The sequence below is a fragment of the Hippocampus guttulatus genome, chromosome 18 (genome assembly GCF_054856545.1).
Source record: "Hippocampus guttulatus isolate MCC_2025c chromosome 18, RoL_Hgut_1.0, whole genome shotgun sequence".
Lineage (NCBI taxonomy): Eukaryota > Metazoa > Chordata > Actinopteri > Syngnathiformes > Syngnathidae > Hippocampus > Hippocampus guttulatus.
The window spans coordinates 7,904,609-7,927,744 of NC_141278.1; the positions used below are offsets into that span (position 1 = coordinate 7,904,609).

Here is a 23,136-nt window from a genome sequence, read left to right on the forward strand (position 1 = left end):
TGTGGCATATTGCCGCCTCTCTCAAATTGTGAATACTGTCCCCAACGCTTTCCCATCTCGCTCGGCAGATCCGAAGCGAGCCGGGTCCTCGGCGAGCGGTCCCACCAGCCGGGCGGGCAGCCGCGCCAGCAGTCGTCGAGGGAGCGACGCGTCCGATGCCTCGGAGCTGCAGGACTCTCGCTCTGTCTGCTCAGACGCGTCCGACACCCCGCGGAGGCCCGGCGGTGGCGCCAAACCCTCCAAGATCCCCACCATCAGCAAGAAGACCCCTAGTCCCAAACCACCCACGTCCAGCAAGAAATAAAACGAGGGTGGGGGAGGGGGAATGTCTTCCTTTCGCACGGTGGCGGCCCTCTCTCATCGGTTGCCGGCATCCATTTTGTCTCGGATAACAATTTGGGAGAGGCCATTTTGCAAGCTTGTAGGCGCGTGTGTGTGCCACTGCAGCAAGAAATCAGACAAACAAGAAAATGGTCTAAAATGGGGGACAAAAAAAAAAAATCTTGGGCTTGTAGGCTAGCAAATATGCAACATGTGACACCACGTGGAACACTCAGGGGAATGCAGGGGCCGCCACCCAGATTGAGGGCAACCTCACCACCACCAACCGGGACAGGGGCGGCTGCCCCGCTTTGGCCTTGCCCCCCCCCCAAAAATCCCCAAAATGGTGGCGGTGTGCCGCAAGGAGCATGTCCTGGCTTCCATCCAAGCGATGGCGCTCGTGGGTCATTTCCCTTTTGGTACAACACTCGACTGGGAGACAATTTGACGGCGTAAGCGAGGCTGGACGACAGCTGTATGCCTTACCACAATTGTCGGTTGTAATTTTGACATTTCTCCCAACTTGGTTGGACTGAAACACCAGGAAGGACACAAACAAAATAAAGTCAGCTCTTGGCTCTCAACCGAAACTTCCAACACCAGGATGGACATGCAAAAAAAAAAAAGTTTTTTTCTAATGCACTCTGGCCTTTTCTCACCGCTTTCTCTGCGAAACAACATAAATTTGGCAGGGGGGTGGGGGGGGGGGGGTGAAGTCATCGAGGCATTTTTCTGCCCTAACCGAGGCTGGGCAATTCCGGGACACTAACCCTTTTCCTGCCATTTAAAGCTGCTTTTGTAATACAACTTTGCCGCTTAGGTGGCGCTAGCAAGTCATTACGGAAGGGGGAGCTTTGTCGACAAAGTTTCATGCCTGTAAAACAAACAAAAAAACTGCTGCATTCTCCTGCCTTTCTTTCTCCACCGGGTTCTGTCCCACACAAGACAGAATTGGCCGAGGGGGACGGAGTCAACGTGGCGATTTTCCGCTGTAACGGAGGTGGGACGACGCCTGTGTGGAAGAGGCTTCTGACATACCGGGACGGGGGTGTCAAGTTTTGACACCTGACACTCCAATCTCCCCGCTCCTTTCTCTTGCCTGTTACGGAAGTTTTTCCATGTTACTTCTTTCTGTTAATTTATAATCCTTTTTTTTGTGTTTATCTTGAAATCTAATATTTAATGATGAAGTTGGCAGGAGGTGATAAACAGGTGCGTTTGTCTCGTGACCAATCATGTGGACTGCATGTAAAGAGAGCAGCAGCGGCAGAGACCCCCCTCCACCCACCCCCGCCCAGACATTTATACGAAAGACATTTTATTTATTAATGTCCCCCTCTTGACAAGATGCTGCATTACCGTGCAAACACGAGTAGGAGCAAAGGACAAGTTGTGTAAAATGAAGAAGAAAAAAACTAAAATTATAAATCTTTGTTGTTTTTTTTGTATTAAAATGATGCTTGCAGTAAAAAAAATCTATTGTTTGCATTTGTTGGATAAATGTATTGAGACACGTACATGAAGTGCAAGTCATGTGGACAAGCATTCACGCCTAACATTTACATTTTTGTAACCCAGGAGGAAGCTGGAGTCCCCCCCACCCCCCGCCCATCTTCTGAGAGCAGCCACACAAAGAGCCCAGATTCTAACCGTGACCCTTCCGAACTGTGAGGTAGACGTGCTAACCGCTCTTCCACCATGTTGCCCCAGGCCGGACATTTCTGAGTAATTCTCACATTGAGATAAGGACACGCCCGGTTGGTTCTGCGGCAGTAAGCCGAGAGGAAGCCAGCGTAGTTTCCAACTTCTGTGAATATTTGCTCCATCTCTTCCACACACACACACATACACGCGCGCGATGATCACAACTGTGTTTAGACCTCGCGTGGTCACTGCAGCCGCGAGCGCGTTGCCATCTTTGAAGCCCGGCACACACTAAAACCGCACCGCAGAACTTGACTCACTCCTTCCTTGGGGCTCACATGAACACAAACGACCGCGCAGTTGAGTGCATGTGGGACCGATGTCAAAATTAGGTGTGCGCAGTGTCAGCCAAAATTGGCCACAGAATCGGTCACGCCTGGCGAAAATGTTTCTTTGGGGCAGCTGGAAAAGGTTCCTCCTTGAAGAGAAGCTTTCAAACCACCTACCCTAAGGAAAAATAAATAAATCTTTGAGCTCCTTAAAACTCATTCACTCCCAAAGACGTTTTTAAACGTCTTTTCAGACTTGGTCTAGAATTGGCTGGTACTGAATGAGTTAGTCCCCACACCGTGACCAACGGCAACATACAGTAGCTTGCGTGGGGGGGGGGGGGGTCCCTATCCCTATCCCTATCCCTATCCCTATCCCATTTTCTTGAACTCTACACAAATTTGTGACAACGGGCGGGGTTGTCGGTAAACACGGAGTGAAAGATGGACAGGGGTTGACGCTGCCGGGGTCCGAAAGGAAGCAGTCCTAAGGAGGAGGCGGGAGATCAACTCCTTCCCTTGCAAGGAGGTGGGAGGGGGGGGGGGGGGCTGCTGTGGGTGGAACGTGAAGAACACTCCCTCCTGTTACTTGAAAACTCAGCTCAGACGCTCACGCACTGCAAGCGGCGTGTGCCAAGTGTGAAGAAGCTTTCCTCTCTCATAATTTTTATTTTTTATTTTTTTAGGAATACTGACGGAAAGACGTTTTCTGTGGATTCCTGTGAGGTTTCCCGGTTTTGTCCGAAGGGTGTACAAGAAGAGTCGGACTTCTCGACCGGTTTCACCGCCCGCTCATCAGCACCTGCTCTCTTCTCAAATTCAAAGTCTGCTCCATTGCTGATTAGCCCACGTCGAGCTGCTTTTTGCGAGGCACCAGGGAATTCCAGACGTTTGGAGACGTACACGCAGGGACGTGCACGGCTCACTTGAACTGAACCAGAGCAGCTCGGAGCAGAAGAGAGAAACTCCAGAGGTGACTGTCCGTCTCCTTCGGAGGAGAAAACCCACAGAAGACTCCAGACGAGGCAAAAGGTGGAATGGAGGTCAAAGGCTTCTTCAATCTTGTGCAGCCGACAAGTTCTTTTTCTGGTCTCAGTCTGCCCAAAGTTGAAGACTGACAACTGACAAGACACTTGATCAACTCAAGTCCAGTCAATTTTAGAGCTTTAGGTTTGCTTGACTACTCATTGTCCAATGTTCAGCAACAATAATTAGCATTTCCATTGAACTGTACTTAAAAGAAGAAGAAGAAGAGAGAGGAGTCCCAAGAGGGGAACATTTCCTTCGGGTCTATCTTGAGTAGAAAATCAACAGAAGTGGGGGCTCCAGATTTGGGGAAAGTTGGGGTGGAGACCAAAAGGAAGAAACTGAACATTCCCTTAATGGTCCAGCTTGTAGAAGAACTCTGAGGAGGATCTGGACTTGAGAAGTTTGGAATTCAATGAGAAGGTTGGAGAGAGAGAGAGAAAGAACGTGACCATCACTTCCAAAGTGTAGGGGACTCGGGAAGGATCCAGACTAGGGAAGACAAGGAGTGGAAGTGGACATCATCTTCAGTGCACAGCTCGTGAGGAAAATTGCCAAGAGGATCAGGACTAGAGAAAAAAGGAGCGAGTGAAAAATCATCTCCAGCATTTGAAGAGTTTTGGGAGCCTGCAGATAGGAGGTGAACGTCTCCAGAAAGAAGAAGCCAAAGCAGGATGGTGACGTGTCCGACCCAAAGAGGCAGCCGACAACGTGGCGTCCGCCAGCTCCTGCCCAGGAACATGGTCCTGTTTCTAGTCCTGCTCCTGCCGCTGGCCCAGCAGGCCCAGACGGCAGTGCACTCCAGCTTCCGGCGTCTGAGCGGCCGCGAGAAGAAAGAGATGCAAAAAGAGATCTTGTCCATCCTGGGCCTGCCGGGCCGACCCAGGCCTCACCCGCCGCTTAGGCCGCCTTCGTCGGCGCCGCTTTTCATGCTGGACCTCTACCACGCCATGGCGGTGGACGGCGAGGACAACCCGGCCTCCGCCAACGACGTCATCAGGCCCGGCGCGCACCGGCGGAGGGCGGCCGTCCACCACCCGGCGCTGCCTACCCTCAGCACGCACACGCCACCGCTCGGCACCGTCGTCAGCGAGGCCGACACCGTCATGAGCTTCGTCAACTTGGGTGAGTGCAAACGTGTTGCGGGAAGCATCATGACAAAGTAACTTTGTTTTTATATAGAGATGCTGCGACCGCGTCAATCATAACGCAGTGATGTTTTCCCAAAGATGTCATGAGAGATGCATCTCCGTGACGTTACAAAATTGACTTTGTACTCTAACCTCAATATTTTGTGAACGATACCAATGCCACGATACAGGCGATACTTGATATCAGTGATTCCCTCAAGTTATCGGTGTAAAACAGTCAGCCTGTACAAACGCATTTTACCAATGATATAATTGTCAAGACTCGTGAGGAAAAACACCCACGTCAAAATGTAAAAATAGTCGCTCAGCAAAAAATGCATATAAATGTACAGAACTATCGTTATATGCATTTTTTACTGACCTCTACTACTCACAAACTTTACTACATCACAAGGTTAGGGTTTTGTTTGGAAGTAGGGTTAGGGTTTTTGATCAGGGTTTTCAACTAGGCTAAGTGCTTAGAGGTAGTGTTTAAAACTAGGGTTAGCGTTTGGAAGTAGGGCTGTGTGCTACGGTTAGGGTTTCAAAGTAGGATTTTAAACTGGGGTTTGGATTTCTGATAACGGTTTTAAACTAGGGTTAACATTTGATAGCTGGGTTTTATATTAAGGTTAGGGCGACAAAGTAAGGTTTGAAATTACGGTTGGATTTTCAACCTAAAGTAAACTAAACTGAATTCAGAGTTGAGTGAAGTGGTGTGTGGGTGTGTTTGCAATCGCAGAGTCGTGCTGATGCCTATCTGTCCTAGCATAAATATTAGCCTGCCTCTTCGGATCGCCTCCTTCCTGCAACAGGACAGCTTGGTGGGAATGCAGTGTTAAGCTTCAAGTGTTGTATAAACCACCGCCCAACCCCCCGCGCCCCCGCCCCATGTGTGTTTTGCTCATGCGAGTACACCCTGGAATTTATCAGTCAACGCTGCACACAAACATCGTTTGATGGCCCGGCGCGGCCGCGTTGCGCAAACACCGGCCGGGCGAGCAGACGGGCCGCCCTCCATTCATTGAACGTCGCAAAAGCTTCTCACCTGCCGCCGCCCGGTGGCACGGACGCGGACTTTCTTTCAATTTGCGCACATCGTGACCTCATCCGAGCATGACCCCGTGCGCACGCCAGGCAACACACAGCTGCAGTCGATTAAAGGGCCCGAATGACACGCACCGGTAAGCCAGCCGGCCGGGCCGAGCGAGATGAAAATGCGGCTGCGGCGGCAAGCGCTAAAAATACGACAAAATACAAGGCAGGCCTGCAATTAGTGGTGTGTGTGCGCACTGCAGCTGCTGCGGTGCGGAGCACAGTGTCTCTAATTACCGCTCTAGTGTGCGCGCGCGCGCGCGAGATGCTCAACCGATCGGAGGACTTGGTATCGCTATTTAACATTCAACACACAGTGTTTGTGTGAGTCTCCAGCGCTCTCTTCCTGTGGATCCGCATGCAATGTGTGTTGCATCTTCATTTCATCACGTCGATATAAACGCGCTGCGTCCAGTGTGTCGTGCAGCTCAAAGTTTGTGTGCGTGTACGTAAAGCAACGAAAAGTTGCTCGTCCGCCGTGTGAACGTCACCTGTTGAGGTTTTCATCTCCTTTCGTGCGAAGTTACCGTCTACAGATTTTCAATGCAACAATGGCTCTTAAAGCTTATGTTACCAATTAATTTAGTGTATACAGTCATTTAAACACAACTATTACGCAACCGAGGATCTCGCACCCATTCTGTTTCCAGCTCGAATCGGATTTTCGAAGTGACGTTTTAAATGCCTGCCCCTTTAAGAGACGCCCTTCCCTGAAGTTGCCGTCTCTTAGGTTACCCTGAGCAAAGTGCTTTATTTTGGGCCGTCGTGCTAATTAACTCAGGAACAAACAATACATGTGATGAGAAATGTATTGATTTACCATAATTTGTGATCAATTTACACACGCTGGAACGTGTTTGTCTCGTTTTATGTCGGAAGATTTTATCGCATCTTTTAAGCTTCACCCTTCCCGGAAGTGTATCTCCTTCGATTGGTTGGTAGGCAAAGAACTTCCGGATGGATACATACCCATAATGCATTTTTGTAAAACTAAAGGCCCGGGGGCAAGATCTGGCCCGCCACATCATTTTAATTGGCCCGTGAAATCAAATCAAGCATGTCAACTTCCATAATGCTTGCTAAAATCTCTACCAAAATGTAAAATTAAAAAATGAGACTTATTGAAAGCATTTTTCTTGTAACCAAACCCCTCATTATGGTAACTTCAACAATCGTTGAATGAACCGTTGTCTTTTTTTATAATTTGGTTTCAGTCATAACGGCCCTCCAAGGAAAAAACGGGAACTAAAATGTGGCCCATGACAAAAATGAGTTTGTTACTCCTGCCTAATGGCCGTTTTTGTTTTTGTTTTTTCTGTAAAAACGGCTTATTGGTCGTTTTTTTAATGTAAAAAAAGGCTTCCTATACATGGTAGGTTTTTTTTTGCTGTAAAAAACCCGCCTTACAACACATGGACGCTGTCTTTTGTGTGCGTTGGTCACGTCGTAGTGGAGCAGGAGCGGGACCTGCTGCAGCCGCGTCCCTACTGGAAGGAGTTCCGCTTCGACCTGACCCCCTTGCCCCAGGGTGAGACCGTGACGGCAGCAGAGTTTCGCATCTACAAGGCGCTGACGCTGGGCCAGCGGGCCAACAGAACCCTGCACATCTCCGTATACGAGATTCAGAAGGACAACAGACACAGGTACACACACTTTATTTCAGAGGCAAAAGTCATACGTTTTCATTGTTATTATTGTGACTAAAGTTCGATTTTTGCAGAAAATAGTTAATAATTAAATATTAAATTCATTTTCGTAAAGTCAAGTTTTATTGTTCAAAGAAAAACTATTTCTTCAAGAAATGTACTTTTTCAGAAAAAGTAACATGTTGGAGTGTTTTTCTTTTTTTTTAAATAGCAAAAACTCTTTGCAGAACATGTAACTTTTTTTCAACAAAAAGTATATTTTCAATGCTATTATCTTTTCAGGGATTTTTTTCCTTTTGGGAAAAGCTTTTGTCAAAAATCCTTTAAGGAAAAAAGAATCCTATTTCATAATATTTGTCATTTGTGGCCATTTGAGACTTTCCTCTGATTAAGGGTTCTATAAATGATTTAAGATTTGACGATGTTGATTTCAGGGAACCCGAGCTGGTGCTGCTGGATATGCAGTCCGTGCCGGCAGGCCAAGAAGGCTGGTTGGCCTTCGACGTCACCTCGGCGTCCAACCACTGGCTTCTGCACCCCCGCAGCAACCTGGGAATCCGCCTCTACGTGGAGACCGAGGAGGGTCCGCTCACACTCTTGCCGCGACTCTTTTAATATCTGACGCCCAACTTGACTCACGCTGCCCTTCTAGATCGCTCGCTGTCTGCCGCCTGGATCGGGCTGGTGGGCCGCAGGGGTCCTCGCTCCAAGCAGCCCTTCATGGTGACCTTCTTCCGGGAGAGCCAGATCCCCTGCCGGCCCCCCCGCGCGGTCAAGACGCACCCCCGCAGGAAGAAGCCCAAATATGACCTCCCCGTTCCCAGCATCCATAGTTGAGTTTGCTTTCGCGGGACTTTTGCACAAATCTTTTGTCAACAAAGGCGATTTCAATTTGGTCTTGTCCCACTCAGATCGAAGTCCCGTCAACAGTGGCGGTCAGCCATGTAAAAAACACGAACTCTACGTTAGCTTCAGCGACCTCGGATGGAAGGTGAGTTTTATTTTATTTTTTTTTTAATGGTGGTAAACTAATATATTCAAAGTTGATTTCTTCTCTTCTTGTTCAGGACTGGGTTCTGGCACCCACAGGCTACTCGGCGTACTACTGCGATGGCGAGTGTTTTTACCCCCTTGGTGCCTGCATGAATGCCACCAACCACGCCCTCATCCAGCAAGTGGTCAGTCTTTGTCATTCATTCGTGAGCTTTTACGCACACGTTTGACATATTCTACTCTCTGCAATTCCGGACTGAATCTAAAATGCAACATAACTAGCGGGTGTACTCGACTTGAGGAAGTTTCTCGGGCATTTTATTTTGATTGCCAGGTGCATCTGCTGAAGCCCGACGAGGTGCCCAAGGCGTGTTGCGCGCCCACCAAGCTGAGCCCCATCTCCGTGCTCTTCTACGACGACAACAACAACGTCATCCTCAAGAAGCATCGGAACATGGTGGTTAAGAACTGCGGCTGCCTATGAGATGCCGCCAAGATGTCGTCAGCGGCAACAAAAACCAGAGGAGTTGACTTCGACTTTTATTACAAGATACACACACAAAACTATTACCGGTACTTTTTTTGGTCACACATCTTTTCTAAATAGTCCTTCCAAAATATGAAATACAATGCTGTCATACATGTTTTGTGCTTGTCACTAAGAGTTAGCGGTCCAAATTAATGAACAATATATTCCGTAAGTTATTGCCACATGTAGATTTGTTTAAAAAAAAAAAAAAAAAAGGCCCGAGGTACTGTTGGTAAGCGCCTGATATTCAGTGGGTTTTTTTTTTACTTCTCCGCGTAGCTTGCATCACTCAGGAAAAGATGAAAGAAGAAAAAGTGAAATATATGAACTTGTCATTCATCCTTTGTGTAATCGGAATTTGAACTTTAACAGTACTAAAATGGATCTTATCATTGTGAGTGCTGACCATATTATCCGCAGATAGGCAAAGTTGCTTGCACATGCGCCAGACTTCATCCTGTTATCCGATAGTGTAGCTGTCTCTGTGTGGTCTGACTTTAACCCCTCCCAAGAAGAGAACAAGGGTATAAAATGGCTCCACAATAACAACCTGGGACAGCGACACTTCCGGATAACAGGATGAAGTCCGGCAAATGTGCAAGCGACTTTGCCTATCTGCATATAACAGCACTCACAATGCTACAAACAGTTCGAAGCTACAGTTGAACACTTTTAAATGTCAAATTCCCATTACGTCTGACAGTTTGCCAGTATGTTTCTTGTATACAATAAATATGTTTTTTCAACAAGACACTGCTGGTGGACTTGTGCCCCTTTTGTTTCCGGTCTTTCGACACATCGCCGCCATGTCGACTGGTCCCAGTGTTCTTGATCCATGACACCGAGTTGTTTCTATGGTTAAAAAGACGCAAGATGACACGCGTAGCATACAAAGGGCGAAGATGGCGTGCGAGTGGTTCCTACCGGCTCGGTGGCGCGCCCTCAAGCCTGAACGTCGGCCAGCTCGGGAGGCATTGGAGACTTGGGGTGTTTACTCTCAAAATGTTGCTTGAAGGTCTTTGGATCAGGCATTTGGGTCTACAAAAATACAAACGCACATGTAGGTATTGACATCTAACGTGTAGTTTTAGAATCTATTCTAAGGCGGGGGTTTTTTTCATATTAAAAAAAAAACACACGACCAAGGCATATTTAGCCGAAAAAACGTCCATGTATAGTCAGGCGTTAAAAAAAAAGACCATGTCTTGTAAGGCGCTTTTAGTCCCCAAGAACAACCATGTATAGTAAGGCGTTTTTTGCCGAAAAAAACAACAATGTATAGTAAGGAGTTTTTTTGCCCAAAAAAAATGACCATGTATAATAAGGCGTTTTTAGCCGAAAAAAACAACCATGTATACATGGTCGTTTTTTGCCGAAAAAAAACGACTATGTATAGTAAGGCGTTTTTAGCTGAAAAAAACAACCATGTATAGTAAGGCGTTTTTAGCCGAAAAAAAACGACCATGTATAGTAAGGCGTTTTTAGCCGGAAAAAAAACGACCATGTATAGTAAGGCGTTTTTAGCGGAAAAAAACAACCATGTATAGTAAGGCGTTTTTTTGCCCAAAAATGACCATGTATAATAAGGCGTTTTTAGCCGAAAAAAACAACCATGTATAATAAGGCGTTTTTTGCCGAAAAAAAAAACGACCATGTACTGTATATAGTAAGGCTTTTTTTGCTGAAAAAACAACTATGTATAGTAAGGCGTTTTTGACCGAAAAAAAGGACCATGTATAGTAAGGCGTTTTTAGCCGAAAAAAACAACCATGTATAGTTAGGCGTGTTTTGCCGAAAAAAAAAAACGACCATGTATAGTAAGGCGTTTTTTGCCGAAAAAAAACAACCATGTATAGTAAGGCGTTTGTTTGCCCCAAAAAAAATTACCATGTATAATAAGGCGTTTTTAGCCAAAAAAAAACAACCATGTATAGAGTAAGGCGTTTTTAGCTGAAAAAAAACGACCATGTATAGTAAGGCGTTTTGAACCGAAAAAAACAACCATGTATAGTAAGGCGTTTTTAGCCGAAAAAAACCGACCATGTATAGTAAGGCGTTTTTTGCTGAAAAAAACGACCATGTATAGGAAGGCGTTTTTAGCTGAAAAAAACAAACATGTATAGTAAGGCGTTTTTAGCCGAAAAAAACCGACCATGTATGGTAAGGCGTTTTTTGCTGAAAAAAACGACCATGTATAGGAAGGCGTTTTTAGCTGAAAAAAAAAAAAACGACCATGTATAGTAAGGCGTTTTTAGCCGAAAAAAACAACCATGTATAGTTAGGCGTGTTTTGCCGAAAAAAACAACCATGTATAGTAAGGCGTTTTTTTGCCCCAAAAAAAATTACCATGTATAGAGTAAGGCGTTTTTAGCTGAAAAAAAAACGACCATGTATAGTAAGGCGTTTTTAGCTGAAAAAAACAACCATGTATAGTAAGGCGTTTTTAGCCGAAAAAAACCGACCATGTATAGTAAGGCGTTTTTTGCTGAAAAAAACGACCATGTATAGGAAGGCGTTTTTAGACGGAAAAAACAACCATGTATAGAGTAAGGCGTTTTTAGCTGAAAAAAAAAAAACGACCATGTATAGTAAGGCGTTTTGAACCGAAAAAAACGACCATGTTTAGTAAGGCATTTTTTGCCGAAAAAACGATGAGGTAAAGTAAGGCGTTTTTTGCTGAAAAAAACGACCATGTATAGAAGGCGTTTTTAGACGGAAAAAACAACCATGTATAGTAAGGCGTTTTTAGCGGAAAAAAACCGACCATGTATAGTAAGGCATTTTTTGCTGAAAAAAACGACCTTGTATATAGTCAGGCGTTTTTTACCGAAAAAAATGGACCATGTTTAGTAAGGCATTTTTTGCCGAAAAAACGATGAGGTAAAGTAAGGCGTTTTTTGCTGGAAAAAAGACCCCCCCAAAAAAATGACCATGTATAGTAAGGCGTTTTCAACTCAAAAAAACGACCATGTACATTATACGAAGGCGTTTTGAGCCCAAAAAAACGACCATGTACAGTCAGGCGTTTTTTGCCGAAAAAACGATGAGGTAAAGTAAGGCGTTTTTTTGCCGGAAAAAAGACCCCCCAAAAAAACGACCATGTATAGTAAGGCGTTTTTTGCCGGGAAAAAAATGACCATGTATAGTAAGGCATTTTTTGCCGAAGAAAACGACCTTGTATACAGTCAGCCGTTTTTTACCGAAAAAAAACGACCATGTTTAGTAAGGCATTTTTTGCCGAAAAAACGATGAGGTAAAGTAAGGCGTTTTTTGCTGGAAAAAAGACCCCCCCAAAAAAATGACCATGTATAGTAAGGCGTTTTCAACTAAAAAAAAACGACCATGTACATTATACGAAGGCGTTTTGAGCCCAAAAAAACGACCATGTATAGTCAGGCGTTTTCACAAATCATTGCTGTCCTGTGAAAAACCCGTGTCCATTTGTCTTTTTTTTTTCCTTCATGTTGATGGAGTGTCCGTATTTCATGTTGTGGACCAGGAAGTAGCAAAGATGAAGTTACAGGGAGAAGAGATAAAGAAGATGGAGGATTTTAAGTACTTGGGGTACTGTCCAGAGCAATGGAGAGTGTGGACATGAGGTGAAGTAGCGTGTACAGGCGTGTCCAGCAGAAGGTGTGAAGTGTGATGAGTGAGCGACGAGTTTCAGCTAAGATGAAAGGAAAGGTGTATAAAACTGCGGTGAGACCAGCCATGTTGTTAGGACTAGAGACAGCGTTATCGAGGAAAAGACAGAGGAGCCAGAGCTGGAGGTAGCAGAGATGAAGATGTTGAGGTTCTCTTTGGGAGTGAGCAGGTTGGATAGGATCAGGGATGAATGCAGAGGGACAACTCACGTTCAGAGGTTTTGGAGATCAAGTCAGAGAGGCCAGACTGAGATGGTTTGGACATGTCCAGAGAGAGTGAAGGATGAGGAGTTTTGAATAGCCAGGCAGGAGGCCGAGAGGAAGACCAAAGAGGAGGTTTATGAATGTAGTGAAAGGATGAGAGGATGAACAAGGCAGGATAAGATCAGGCAACTGATTCACTGTGGCAACACCTGAAGGGAAAAGCCGCGGTGGTTCCAGACATTCCATTAACATGGGAAAAAAAGGGCTTAAATGTTCCACGAGACAGCAACAAAATAATGTTCCATGAGAAACAAAATGGGAGAGTGCAAAACTGCGACTATGCGGGGTTTTATATATACACACATGAAATCGGATACATTCATGATACGTTAGCCAAAGCATTTTCTTAGTGTTTGTGGCTGTACCCTGCAGACTGGGCATGTGTGGACCAGCGCCACCTTGGCAGCAGTTTTCTGGTCGGCCGCCTGCCCCTTCTTCTTCTCTGCGGCCTTCTTGGCGTTCTTCTGCTGGGACTGAATCTTTTGCTGCCCACGAGCCATGGCCCTCACATGCAACCTGAAAACACAACACGTCACACCTTCAGTCAACTCACATCTTATGCCAGGATAGATATTTTATCCACAGCTGTGCTAAATTACAAAACAGCCCTCAAATTCAGGGCACTGTTCTGAATGATGAAGCATCACATTAAACCACAAACACAAATGAGCATGGAGCACTTTAACAGTATCCTGTTGTTATGGATACCTAAATTAAAATTAATAATCTCGCGAGGGAAATTGTTAAAAAAAACATACTTGTGGGTAACATTTATAAGGTGGCTTTGTGATGTACGGCTGCAAAAGCGCCGGCTTTTCGCATTGAGTTCACACCGACATAACAAATATACTTTGTAAAGTGTCGCGTCAAACGTTAGACGAGGAAGAAATGTTATGTTCAACTTGGCCGAGATAGAATATATTTACATGAAGATATTACGAACCGAAAGGCTTTAATAATCTTCGGCAGCCAACTTGCTAACAGAATTACCTCGCTTCGATAGCTAAAGACGCCACGACATTACCGATAAGGCCGACATTAAATAGTTTCATTTCGGCCCTTTCGAAAATTAAACACGCAAATAAAACATAAGCTAGTTTTAAACACTTAACTGCGGGGCAGGGTAATAATTTGAAAGCGTGTTTACCTTGGAGGTTTACCACTCTCGTTAGCTCTTTTGTCGTTCTCGTGTTTTGCCGTCACCGGAAGTACGTCATTGTTGAAAAGGTCACTTCGGAAGGCTTCGTAAATGATTCACACAAATGTGTTCATGATTTTGTGCAAGCATTTATCAAGATTTATCATTTGTAAATATTCACATCTACTTATGAATTGTTGAATGAACCCCTTCGCAACAAAGCCTCTTTCAATTGAAAGGGGACTGAATTATTTCTCTGGTTATCCGGATCACAGTCTCATTTGTTCATTGAATATTACGTTTACAGGTAGTTATTTAAAAAAACAACTCGTTATTTCATTTTCGTCTTTAATTTGGAACTCCAAAATTGACATTTCACATACTGACCAGGAGACGGCGACAGTGTGACGCCTGAAGACGATCTACAGTAGTGTTGCGTAATTGCAGCCAGGTTGCCGAATTTCATGGCATGTGATTCATTTTTTTCCTTTTCTCTCCGCTCCAAATACAGCCAAACTCAGCTCTGCAAACTTGGATAGTTTTACCATCCTCAACAGTATTTTCTAATCCGCTTGTCCTCACCGGGGTCACGGCCGTGCTGGAGCCTATTCTAGCGGTCTTCGGGCAGTAGGCGGTACACCCTGAATTGGTTGGCAGCCAATCGCAAGGCACACACACTAACAACCGTTCGCGCGCACACTCACACTTGGGGGCAATTTAAGAGTGTTCAATTAGCCTGCCATTCATTTTCGGAAGGTGGGAGGAAACCGTAGTACCCGCAGAAAACCCACACAGGCATGGGGAGAGCATGCAAACTCTACACAGGAAGGCCGGAGCTGAAATCGAACCCAGCACCTCTGCATTGTGATGCCGACGCGCTAACCAGTCGACCACCTGGCTACCCATTGTTTTATTTTAATGCCTTATTATGCAATTAAAACGGTTTACAATACATCTAGTCATTTTTAAAAAAATGTCACATCACGTTTTTTTTCAGTATCATGTGATTTTTAATGTCATTTTATAAATGTCTTACTGTTGTCATTAAAATTGTCATCTTTTCAGTACATGTAAATTTGAGTGCTTTACTACCGGTATATATGGTGATGTTTTACATAACATTTATAAAGTCTTATACATGACCAAATTTAAAAAAAAATATGATATCAGGTCTTTTTTACTTGCAACACGTCATTAGAAAAAAGTAAGTCATCTTTAAAAATGTCTGCTCTTTTTATTTAAATCCTTACTATTAAAGGTGTGAGCAGCGATTGTTCCATCCACTTGAACACCAAAAACAATTATGCAAGTTTTTTGGGGGGAGAAGATGCAATAAGCACTCGTTTCAGCAATAACTCCTTAAGCGTGAATAAAGACTATGCGAGTGAAACACAGTTTCATCATCACTTTATTAGAGTAAATGCATTCACATACACACACGCGCGCCCGCACACATACACACACAGAACGGAGACAAACAGGTTGGCTTTTCTTTCTCTCTCCTTCTTCGCTCAGAGCAAAACTCAAAGGTAATGGGGGAGGAGGGGGGAGATTAAAAACACCCACAACAAAACTCTCGTTTGCAGTTGCACCACAAAATGTGTCACGGTGATAATTAGCAGCACATCTGAGCTCCTGACAAGACATAACGTCCTTACAACAAGACATTGCGTGACTACGAGTGATAAAATGTAACTCTTGCAACCCTCCCGCCCCCCCATAAATACTGCACAGGAATCTTGACATTGCACTCACACAAACAAGCAGCTCTGTTGCCAAATAAAGTTAAGGTGCCCACGACATCAATTAACCTATCCACCAGTGCCACTTGCAGGATATATTTGTGTGAGATTCATTGGGGGGGGGTGACCTGATGCGAACATCCACTTCACAAGGAGCAAAGAAAGAGCGAGAGAGAAAGGTGTTGGACAAACAGGACAAGCTTTTTCTTCTTTGCAATATTTACACTGCGACAAAGGTGTATTTACAGAACAAGCAATCACAAACATATGGACGGAAAGAGTGGCGGGAAATATAAACAGCTCTGTAATATAATAAAAATTAAAAAAGAGAGAAAGAGACAGAGGTCAAAGAAACAATATTTACACATGCCATGACAGCGGGAGGATTTAATTTTAAAAGCCACCAGTTACCACATGAATGTGCCTGCAAATTAAAATGTCTGAAGTGAGCTTCTCTTCCACTGGGAGGAAGTTCAACAAAGAATACAAATAAATAAACAGAATGGTGACGATGAAGCTGTGTGCTGCTACATGAGGACCACCGACATTTGCACCGAAATGCCCCGCCCGCATATTCACCGTTCACTTTTCCAGCTTATTTTATTTTGTACTTTCTGTCATAGTAAAATGCCGCAAGATGACGCCAAAGCGCTGGAGAGAAGGAAAGTAATAAATGGATTCATGGACTTCTCAAGTGTTTAATATTTATGTGCCAGGGAGGAGCCAAGTTTAGGCCGGGTTGTTCCGGAAAGTCATCACTGCACGGGTATAGTTATGCAATCAAGTGACAAACGTTCAGGCATCATAGTTGGTTTTAGATTTACCGCTTCAATCGCAGTTTAGAAGCAACTACAAACCTTTTGAGAGCGAAGCGTCAGTTGTGGGGGGGGGGGGTGTCACTGTACTCTCTGTACAACCAGGCTACATGATTTCTACATCAATTCGTGCAACATGGGAAAACTGCAAGAATGTCTCAAGACTTTTAAAAAAGTGTCTTTAAATTCATACATTAAAATTCTCTTAAAAGGGATGTTTCCGCAAAAGGAGGAAGGGCGAAAGCAGAACATAAAAATATGGCTAACAATCATTTAAAAAATAATAATGAGTCTGGAAGAAGTTAGGAGTATCTCCTGAGTGAACATCTCCAGCCTGATGAGAACATTCTTGTGGCTCAGGCAGTGTCCAGTTGACCTCGTACGCATTTGACAATGATTTCAAACTCAAAAAAAAAAAAAAAAAAAATTGTAAATGAGGAAACGTGTGTGTGTGTGTGTGTGTTCAAATAAATAAAGACAAACATGGGCGAAGAAGAGAAGGTAGAAAAACAAAGTCAACCTAAAAAAAAAAAAAAAAAAAATTATATTACAGAGGACCAGCCCCCACTATTGAACCTTCACATACTACTGGAGCAGCAGCCAGACAGCGCTGTAGATCTGTGTGTGCATGTGTGTATTAAGGGGTCTCCGGCTGCGGTGTTGTTGGATGCGTCCACTCCACAAAAAAAAAAAAAAAAAAAAACCAAAAAAACCACAACTACGAGGTGAGTGAGCAGCACGGAGATGATACATAGATTTATGTATGAGTGTGCGTGTCTGTGTGTATGTGAGATGTAATTGAGAGAGACAGAGAGAGAGAAACAGAAAGAGAGAGAGCGAGAGAGAGCGCAGGGGGCGGGGCATGGGGGGGCTGGCCAGGCAGGCAGGCGATTAGCCGCTTCAGATGCTGTTGAGAGATCCTGGTACTGGTCCGAGCTGGGAGAGGTCCGGCCCGGTACCATCTCAAATGTACAACACACAAAACACCACAATCAGCAAAACACACACACACACAATTGTATTTTCTTTTGTTGTACCCTTGGTGTGTGTTGCTGCCTCGTGTGTAAACTAGCGGTTGAAATGAATTGCGTTTTGGGGTGGGGGTTTCATTGTAGCAGCCATCCGAATGCATCACTAAAACATCGATGTTGTTTATCGGTTAACGTTAGAAGCATCGCACGCGGAGTTGTTTGCCGGTGTGCGCAACTTTGTACTAAGAAGGTTGAGAGTGAAGCAAAGAGCGTTCCTACCGTGAGAGGAAGAAGCTGTGTGCGCGCGAGCGTGCGGAGGGATGAGCGTGGAGTTCAGCTGAGGTTGGATAGACAACTCTGCACACACAATGTTGGATTTCACCAGTGAAAAAATTCACTTTGGATGTTGATGAAAAACGTGCGACTGAGAAAAATTGTGCTCGTTTCCAGCTGAACGCGAGCAGATTTGATCTTTTTTTTTTTTTTTTTTTTAAATCTGTACCCCCTTGTTCAAAAACAAGACATCATTTCAAGTTGACAGTGCAGAAAAGGCCACACGTGTAAACTGATAATGATTCCGTTTCTGATTTGGCCCAAAACTTCTCGGAAACATTTTGATCATTGTCGAACAAAGTAAAAGCAGAAGTATTCAAAATGGAGGACAAAGATAATGAAATGGTAAATGGGCCGGCACTTTTATAGCGCTTTTCTACCTTTGGTACTGAAAGCGCTTGACACCGCCTTCCTCATTTACCTTCTGATGACGCAGCATCAGGAGCAACTGGGGGAATTCGGTATCTTGCTCAAGGACATTTCAACAATGACCCGGGATTGAAACCCCCAACCTCTGGGTTGGGAGACAACTGCTCGACCACTGAGCCACGCCGCCCCCATAATCGGTCTGCATTCATGGAGGACTTTAGAAATTTGAGAAGACATACTGTTGGGAGGTTGAAATTCGGAGAATTTGGACAATTTCATATTAAACAAGGTCTCAAAACAATCGCTGAACAAAAAATCGATTATTGCGCCTCCGAGATTCAGTCTGAACTTGGCAATGCCAAACATTTTGGGGTTCACTCCCTTACACTGAAAACTTCACTCAAACGCGAACGGGTAATGAACGCTAACGGGTCGGCAGCCGCATACTACGTCACTTTCAAAGCGTTTATCTGTGTACCTGTAGTGCTGAAGTTGAAGAGCACGGGCAGCTCTCGCCCGCTTGGCAGCCGCGAGTTGGGCTGCCGCAGCTCGTCAAAGAAGGTGTGCGAGCAGGCCTCCAGCGGCGAGAGGCGCGAGGCCGGCGTGTACTCCAGCAGGCGAGAGCAAAGCGCGATGGCTTCGGGCGGCGTGCGCGGTTTGAACACCTCAAAAGCAGAAGAAAAAAAAAAAAGTCTCTAGTGGGGCGATCTATGACATATTTCGAGTCGCTGGACTTGGATTACCTTGGTCCAAGGGTGAGCTTTGATCTGCGGGAACTTGAATTCTGTGTAGTTGGGGTTCATCTCTCGGATTTGCTCCCTGGTCGGGGTGCCGAGCACCTGGTGAAAACGAGAGCGTGAATCTCGCGGCCCAAATCAAATTTCACCTTTCATCCCTTCGGTTGGGCGCTTACCTTGATGATCTCCACCAACTGGTCGACGCCGCTGTCGCCGGGGAAGATGGGCTGGCCCAGCAGGAGCTCGGCCAGGACGCAGCCTGCCGACCAGATGTCGATGTTGGCCGTGTAGTCGGTGGCGCCGAAGATGAGCTCGGGCGCCCGGTAGTAGCGCGAGCAGATGTACGACACGTTGGGCTCGCCGCGCACCAGCTGCTTGGCGCTGAGGGCCGACAAAGGCGTCAGTTAATGGCCCGCATATTCAAAACGCTTCCATACTATCGAGATATGCTTACTACCTCCACCAAGGTGTGCTTGTATGGCACTTTATGATGTAATACGATACATCCTGATTTATATTGCGCTTTCAGAACAGCGCCTCATCCTCAAAGAGAAACTGTGTTGAACCTCTAATTTCGAAAATTGAGTAATTGTTTCTAATTGCATTCATGATTAAATGTTTGTTTCCCCTCTGCAGTTCGTCCTGTAGAGCAGCGGTGCCCCAAACTTTTTGGACGGAAGATCGAAATTTTCGATCAACCAACCTCCCGCGATCCACCCGTTACCGCACACGCGCGCATACGCACGCACTTACACACGCGTGCCGTAATGAGCGACAGCCATAAACGGCCGCTAAGATGAACGAGGCACGGGACGCCCTTTCGCAGCGTGTTAACTATCGTAGCTCACGTGTACCGTTTAAAAATGCTTCTCTCGGCCGCCCAGATTCCCATTCTTAGCAAGTACCCTCGATGAATTGTACAAGAAAGGCTGTTTTTTTTTGTTTTTTGCAACAGCCACCTGCCTGGCATCCCCCCCTGCTAATAGAAACGTGTGTCGCAGGCTATGACGCAATTCCTCATTGACGAAATGTTGAAATGTAATATTTATTCGACACATTTTTACAGCATTGGAAAACATGAATAATATTTGTCCTCTTACAGAAACCATATTAAAACAAAAAAAATATTTCCCTCCACCATCTTTTTCCATTTTCAAACATTTTTGAAAAAGCTCCAGGGAGCCACTAGGGCGGCGCTAAAGAGCGGCATGCGGCTCTTGAGATGTACCACAAGTGTGCACGTAACACCAAAGTGTTTTGGATTTTTTACATATTTAAAAGAAGCATCGTTAGTGACAGGCAGATATAATCTTTCCTCCTGCCATGCAAGCCAGCTTTTCATTTCAATTCCACAGTGGGGGTGAAAAGTTACTACTTTCAAGCTTGTAGTGGACAGTCCACATTTAGCACACTGATCACGTTTATTCTGGACCTTCAAACCAAAAACGTTCCGGATATCGGCTTTCACTAAAATCTCATTTTGAAACCTTGTTGACCGGCAGTGACCGAGTGACTCACCTGCCAAAGTCACACAGCTTGAGGATGGCAGTTTCGGGGTCCACCAGCAGGTTCTGCGGCTTGATGTCCCGGTGACACACGCCTTGCGAGTGGATGTAAGCCAAACTGCGAAAGAGCTGGTACATGTACACCTGCAAGAGACAAGCGTGATGTCACGGCCGGGTTTTAAGCGGGCTCCCTCCTATGTGGTGGGAAATATTACCTTGACGTAGATGATAGGAATGATGCTCTTGTTCTTGTTGAAATGCCGGGCGACCCTGTAGACTGTCTCAGGGACAAAGTCCAGCACCAAGTTGAGGTACACTTCATCCTTCTTGATGAGATAACAGGTATGAATATCACATTTTCCCCATCAGCATAAACGTGCAAAGACCAAGAGAGTCAACCTTCTCTCCGCTGGAGTAGAAGAAGTAACGTAGTCTGACAATGTTACAGTGGTCCAACTTCCTCATGATCTGCAGTTCCCGATTCTATAAGGCAGCGACATCAACGGGAAATCAGTCAAAGACAACAAATGGCATGCAGTTTATGTGTTTTTGTTTAACCTCACCTTGAACCTCTTATCTTGGAGAACCTTCTTGATGGCCACCATCTCTTGGCTGTCGATGAGGCGCGCCTGGTAGACCACCCCAAACGAGCCGTTGCCGATCACCTGAGGAAAGGACGTCAAGGGTCACGTTTGAAGACACGATGGTCGTCTCCCGCACGTGATGGCGTCTATATTCACCTTAATGTCAGTGTAGGACACTTCTTGGGGGCGGTCCGGGCCCTGACCCGGTGTGGCCACGACCGTCGTCACCTTGCCGCTGTCTCCTAGGAAAAGGAGGAGGACACTTTAAGATGAATTCAAGTGGACCACTGTGCCTCTTTGGCATCACATATTTGGTCCATATCGCGACTGGATACTTTCTTTTCATACTATGGTTATGATATTCACATTTAAGACAACGCTTGTCAAAAACCAACCTTTGAATGTCAGGTCACTATCAGATTTGCAAATAACACAATGCTTGAAGAGAATTTGGAACATTACTTTTGGACATTATGACAGCAACGTGACATTTTACCACCGCAAGTACAAGTGGAGCTATTTATGCTCGAGATGCACAAATGTCAAAGCACATTATTCTCCGTGCAATAATTCATCATGCTAACTGGGTTAATGTGTGAATAACCTACCTGCGAACATATCCGTCATACCCAAAAGACAATCTTAAAAAGCATTTCAAATGTCCGACGATGTGCACTGACATTTAAATGTTAACAACTCTATTTCCAAGCACATCTTGGCACTGTAGCAAGGCGGCTAGCGCCCAAGACGTCGATGACTGGCGTTCTTCATCTGTCGGTCAGCCGGACGAGCACACGGAGACTTCCGAGCACGCACAGGTGACCTTGTGAGCGGACAACTTTACACCCGGGAGCCCCTCGATGATGCGAGTCACCGGCAAGGCAGTCAGCTCACGCGAACAATGACCGTTTAGCTCGGGACTTTAGCCACTCGGGCTACAATAATTACCCGGTTTCGATGCTCGCTTGAGCATTAAGAATGAGCTCCATGATGCGATGTGCGTAAAAAGTATAAATATGACGATTAAGTTTCATTGAACGGGGGTCCGGGCGAGTTCATCAGCAGACTGGGCGGTGAAGTGGTAACGTACAAAACAAGTGGCTAACGTTAGCCTGCTAGCTAGCAGGCACGGCTGGTTTTTTTTACTCTTTAAAGTGGGCCAAAAAAGTCAAGGCAGGGCATTTAATATGTGACATCATTCAAAAAGAATATCATATTGACTAATTGAAATTGAAATCTTACTGGCGAGCTTGAGGTTCGAGCATCCCGACAAGCTACTGCCGGAGGCCTGTGCGACCCCGGACTTTCCTGTGCTGCTCCCCACGGCAGCGGCTGATCCGGCGGCGGCGGCTCCTGGAACTCCTGGCGGCTCAGCAAACGAGCTGGTCCTGGGCCGCCCGCTGCCGCTCATATCTTTGCGCAGGGCTCGTGGTTGTCCTCCCACTCTTTTCTCCCCCCTGACCTTGTCTCAACAAAATGCGAAGAACCCGACAGCGAGCTATTTTGTGGAAGACACGCCGAGAATCGCCGCTGCTGCTGCCGCCGGCTGGTGTCTGCCTGCCGGGGCTGGTTAGCTGTTGCCACTTGCCAGACACCCAGAAACAGAGCATGCGCAAAGCCTCATGGGAAACGTAGTTCGAAGGGTGATGTGATCCTGGCTCACGCTTTGACTTGGCTAGCTCACTAAAAATCGCAACTCAACAACCACAAGATTAAACAAAAGAAAAGAAAGAAAAGTTTATTATGTTGGTTTGGTTTGGTTTGGCCTTCTTTGCACTTTTACCATGTGTGATTATTTTTGCCACAAAAAATCTTCTCTTTCTCATTGTGTGATTCATCAGAAGACATTGTCAAGTTCATTAAACGGTGGATACAAAAAGTCTAAAGTCTTCGAGAGGGGTTAGACTTAACCAATCGCATTCAAGCTTGTGCGAAATGGGAGTCAGCACACACCTCTGATTAACCCCAATTAAAGTTCAGATGTTCTAGTCGGATTTTCCTTTTCCTGTGTCAGGAACAGCCTCCTAGAACAGCTGAACTTTATGTGGGGATTATGCAATACATCTTTATTTACAAAGCGCTTTCACAAAAGTCATTAGAGGTACTTTAAATGGTGCCAAGAGTGTGTTGTCCCCCATTTAACATTCTGACCAGAACGACATTGCAGTTATAGTATTTCATATTATCTATAAAACATCTACAAAAACCTGTCATTTGAACAGAGGTGTGTAGACTCAATTGCATTGCATATGTCCTTATGAATATGTATGATTTCCAAATTTTGCATGAAACAAACCAAATTGTCGAATTCTGACAGTGTT

At 45.4% G+C, this 23,136-nt stretch overlaps 4 protein-coding genes across 6 annotated transcripts in view; 2 read left to right on the plus strand and 2 right to left on the minus strand.

The window, feature by feature from the left end:
• Nucleotides 1-1,809, plus strand: part of macf1a (microtubule actin crosslinking factor 1a) — a 74,782-nt gene extending 72,973 nt beyond the window's left edge. Inside the window, exon 100 of the mRNA XM_086136148.1 lies at nucleotides 69-1,809. Within this exon, the coding sequence (XP_085992274.1) occupies nucleotides 69-304 (236 nt within the window). The 3' untranslated portion in view covers nucleotides 305-1,809. The remainder of the gene's footprint in view (nucleotides 1-68) is intronic.
• An 879-nt stretch (nucleotides 1,810-2,688) lies between these two features.
• Nucleotides 2,689-9,464, plus strand: bmp8a (bone morphogenetic protein 8a). Of its 2 annotated transcripts, none has more exons than XM_086136146.1 (7): nucleotides 2,689-4,445; nucleotides 6,996-7,188; nucleotides 7,626-7,774; nucleotides 7,844-7,993; nucleotides 8,052-8,182; nucleotides 8,259-8,369; nucleotides 8,519-9,464. In XM_086136146.1, the coding sequence occupies exons 1-7, from the start codon at nucleotides 3,995-3,997 to the stop codon at nucleotides 8,666-8,668; spliced, it is 1,335 nt and encodes a 444-aa protein (XP_085992272.1). In that variant the 5' UTR covers nucleotides 2,689-3,994; the 3' UTR covers nucleotides 8,669-9,464. The 2 variants fall into 2 exon arrangements, with proteins under 2 accessions (XP_085992272.1, XP_085992271.1); XM_086136145.1 differs by having other exon boundaries at nucleotides 2,694-4,445; nucleotides 7,844-8,023; nucleotides 8,103-8,182.
• Nucleotides 8,712-13,827, minus strand: LOC147190977 (transcriptional regulator ZNF706). Its single transcript, XM_086136147.1, has 4 exons — nucleotides 13,769-13,827; nucleotides 12,987-13,137; nucleotides 9,638-9,751; nucleotides 8,712-9,565 (listed from the first exon to the last, which is right to left on the minus strand). The coding sequence occupies exons 2-3, from the start codon at nucleotides 13,119-13,121 to the stop codon at nucleotides 9,656-9,658; spliced, it is 231 nt and encodes a 76-aa protein (XP_085992273.1). The 5' UTR covers nucleotides 13,122-13,137; nucleotides 13,769-13,827; the 3' UTR covers nucleotides 8,712-9,565; nucleotides 9,638-9,655.
• Nucleotides 13,828-15,149: 1,322 nt separating this feature from the next.
• On the minus strand, nucleotides 15,150-22,402 carry LOC147190978 (glycogen synthase kinase-3 beta-like). Of its 2 annotated transcripts, XM_086137228.1 has the most exons (11): nucleotides 22,058-22,402; nucleotides 20,972-21,057; nucleotides 20,795-20,896; nucleotides 20,631-20,714; nucleotides 20,447-20,557; nucleotides 20,245-20,375; nucleotides 18,903-19,107; nucleotides 18,733-18,828; nucleotides 18,468-18,654; nucleotides 17,567-17,644; nucleotides 15,150-17,278 (listed from the first exon to the last, which is right to left on the minus strand). In XM_086137228.1, the coding sequence occupies exons 1-11, from the start codon at nucleotides 22,224-22,226 to the stop codon at nucleotides 17,217-17,219; spliced, it is 1,311 nt and encodes a 436-aa protein (XP_085993354.1). In that variant the 5' UTR covers nucleotides 22,227-22,402; the 3' UTR covers nucleotides 15,150-17,216. The 2 variants fall into 2 exon arrangements, with proteins under 2 accessions (XP_085993354.1, XP_085993353.1); XM_086137227.1 differs by having other exon boundaries at nucleotides 15,150-17,644.
• Between the last annotated feature and the right edge of the window lie 734 nt (nucleotides 22,403-23,136).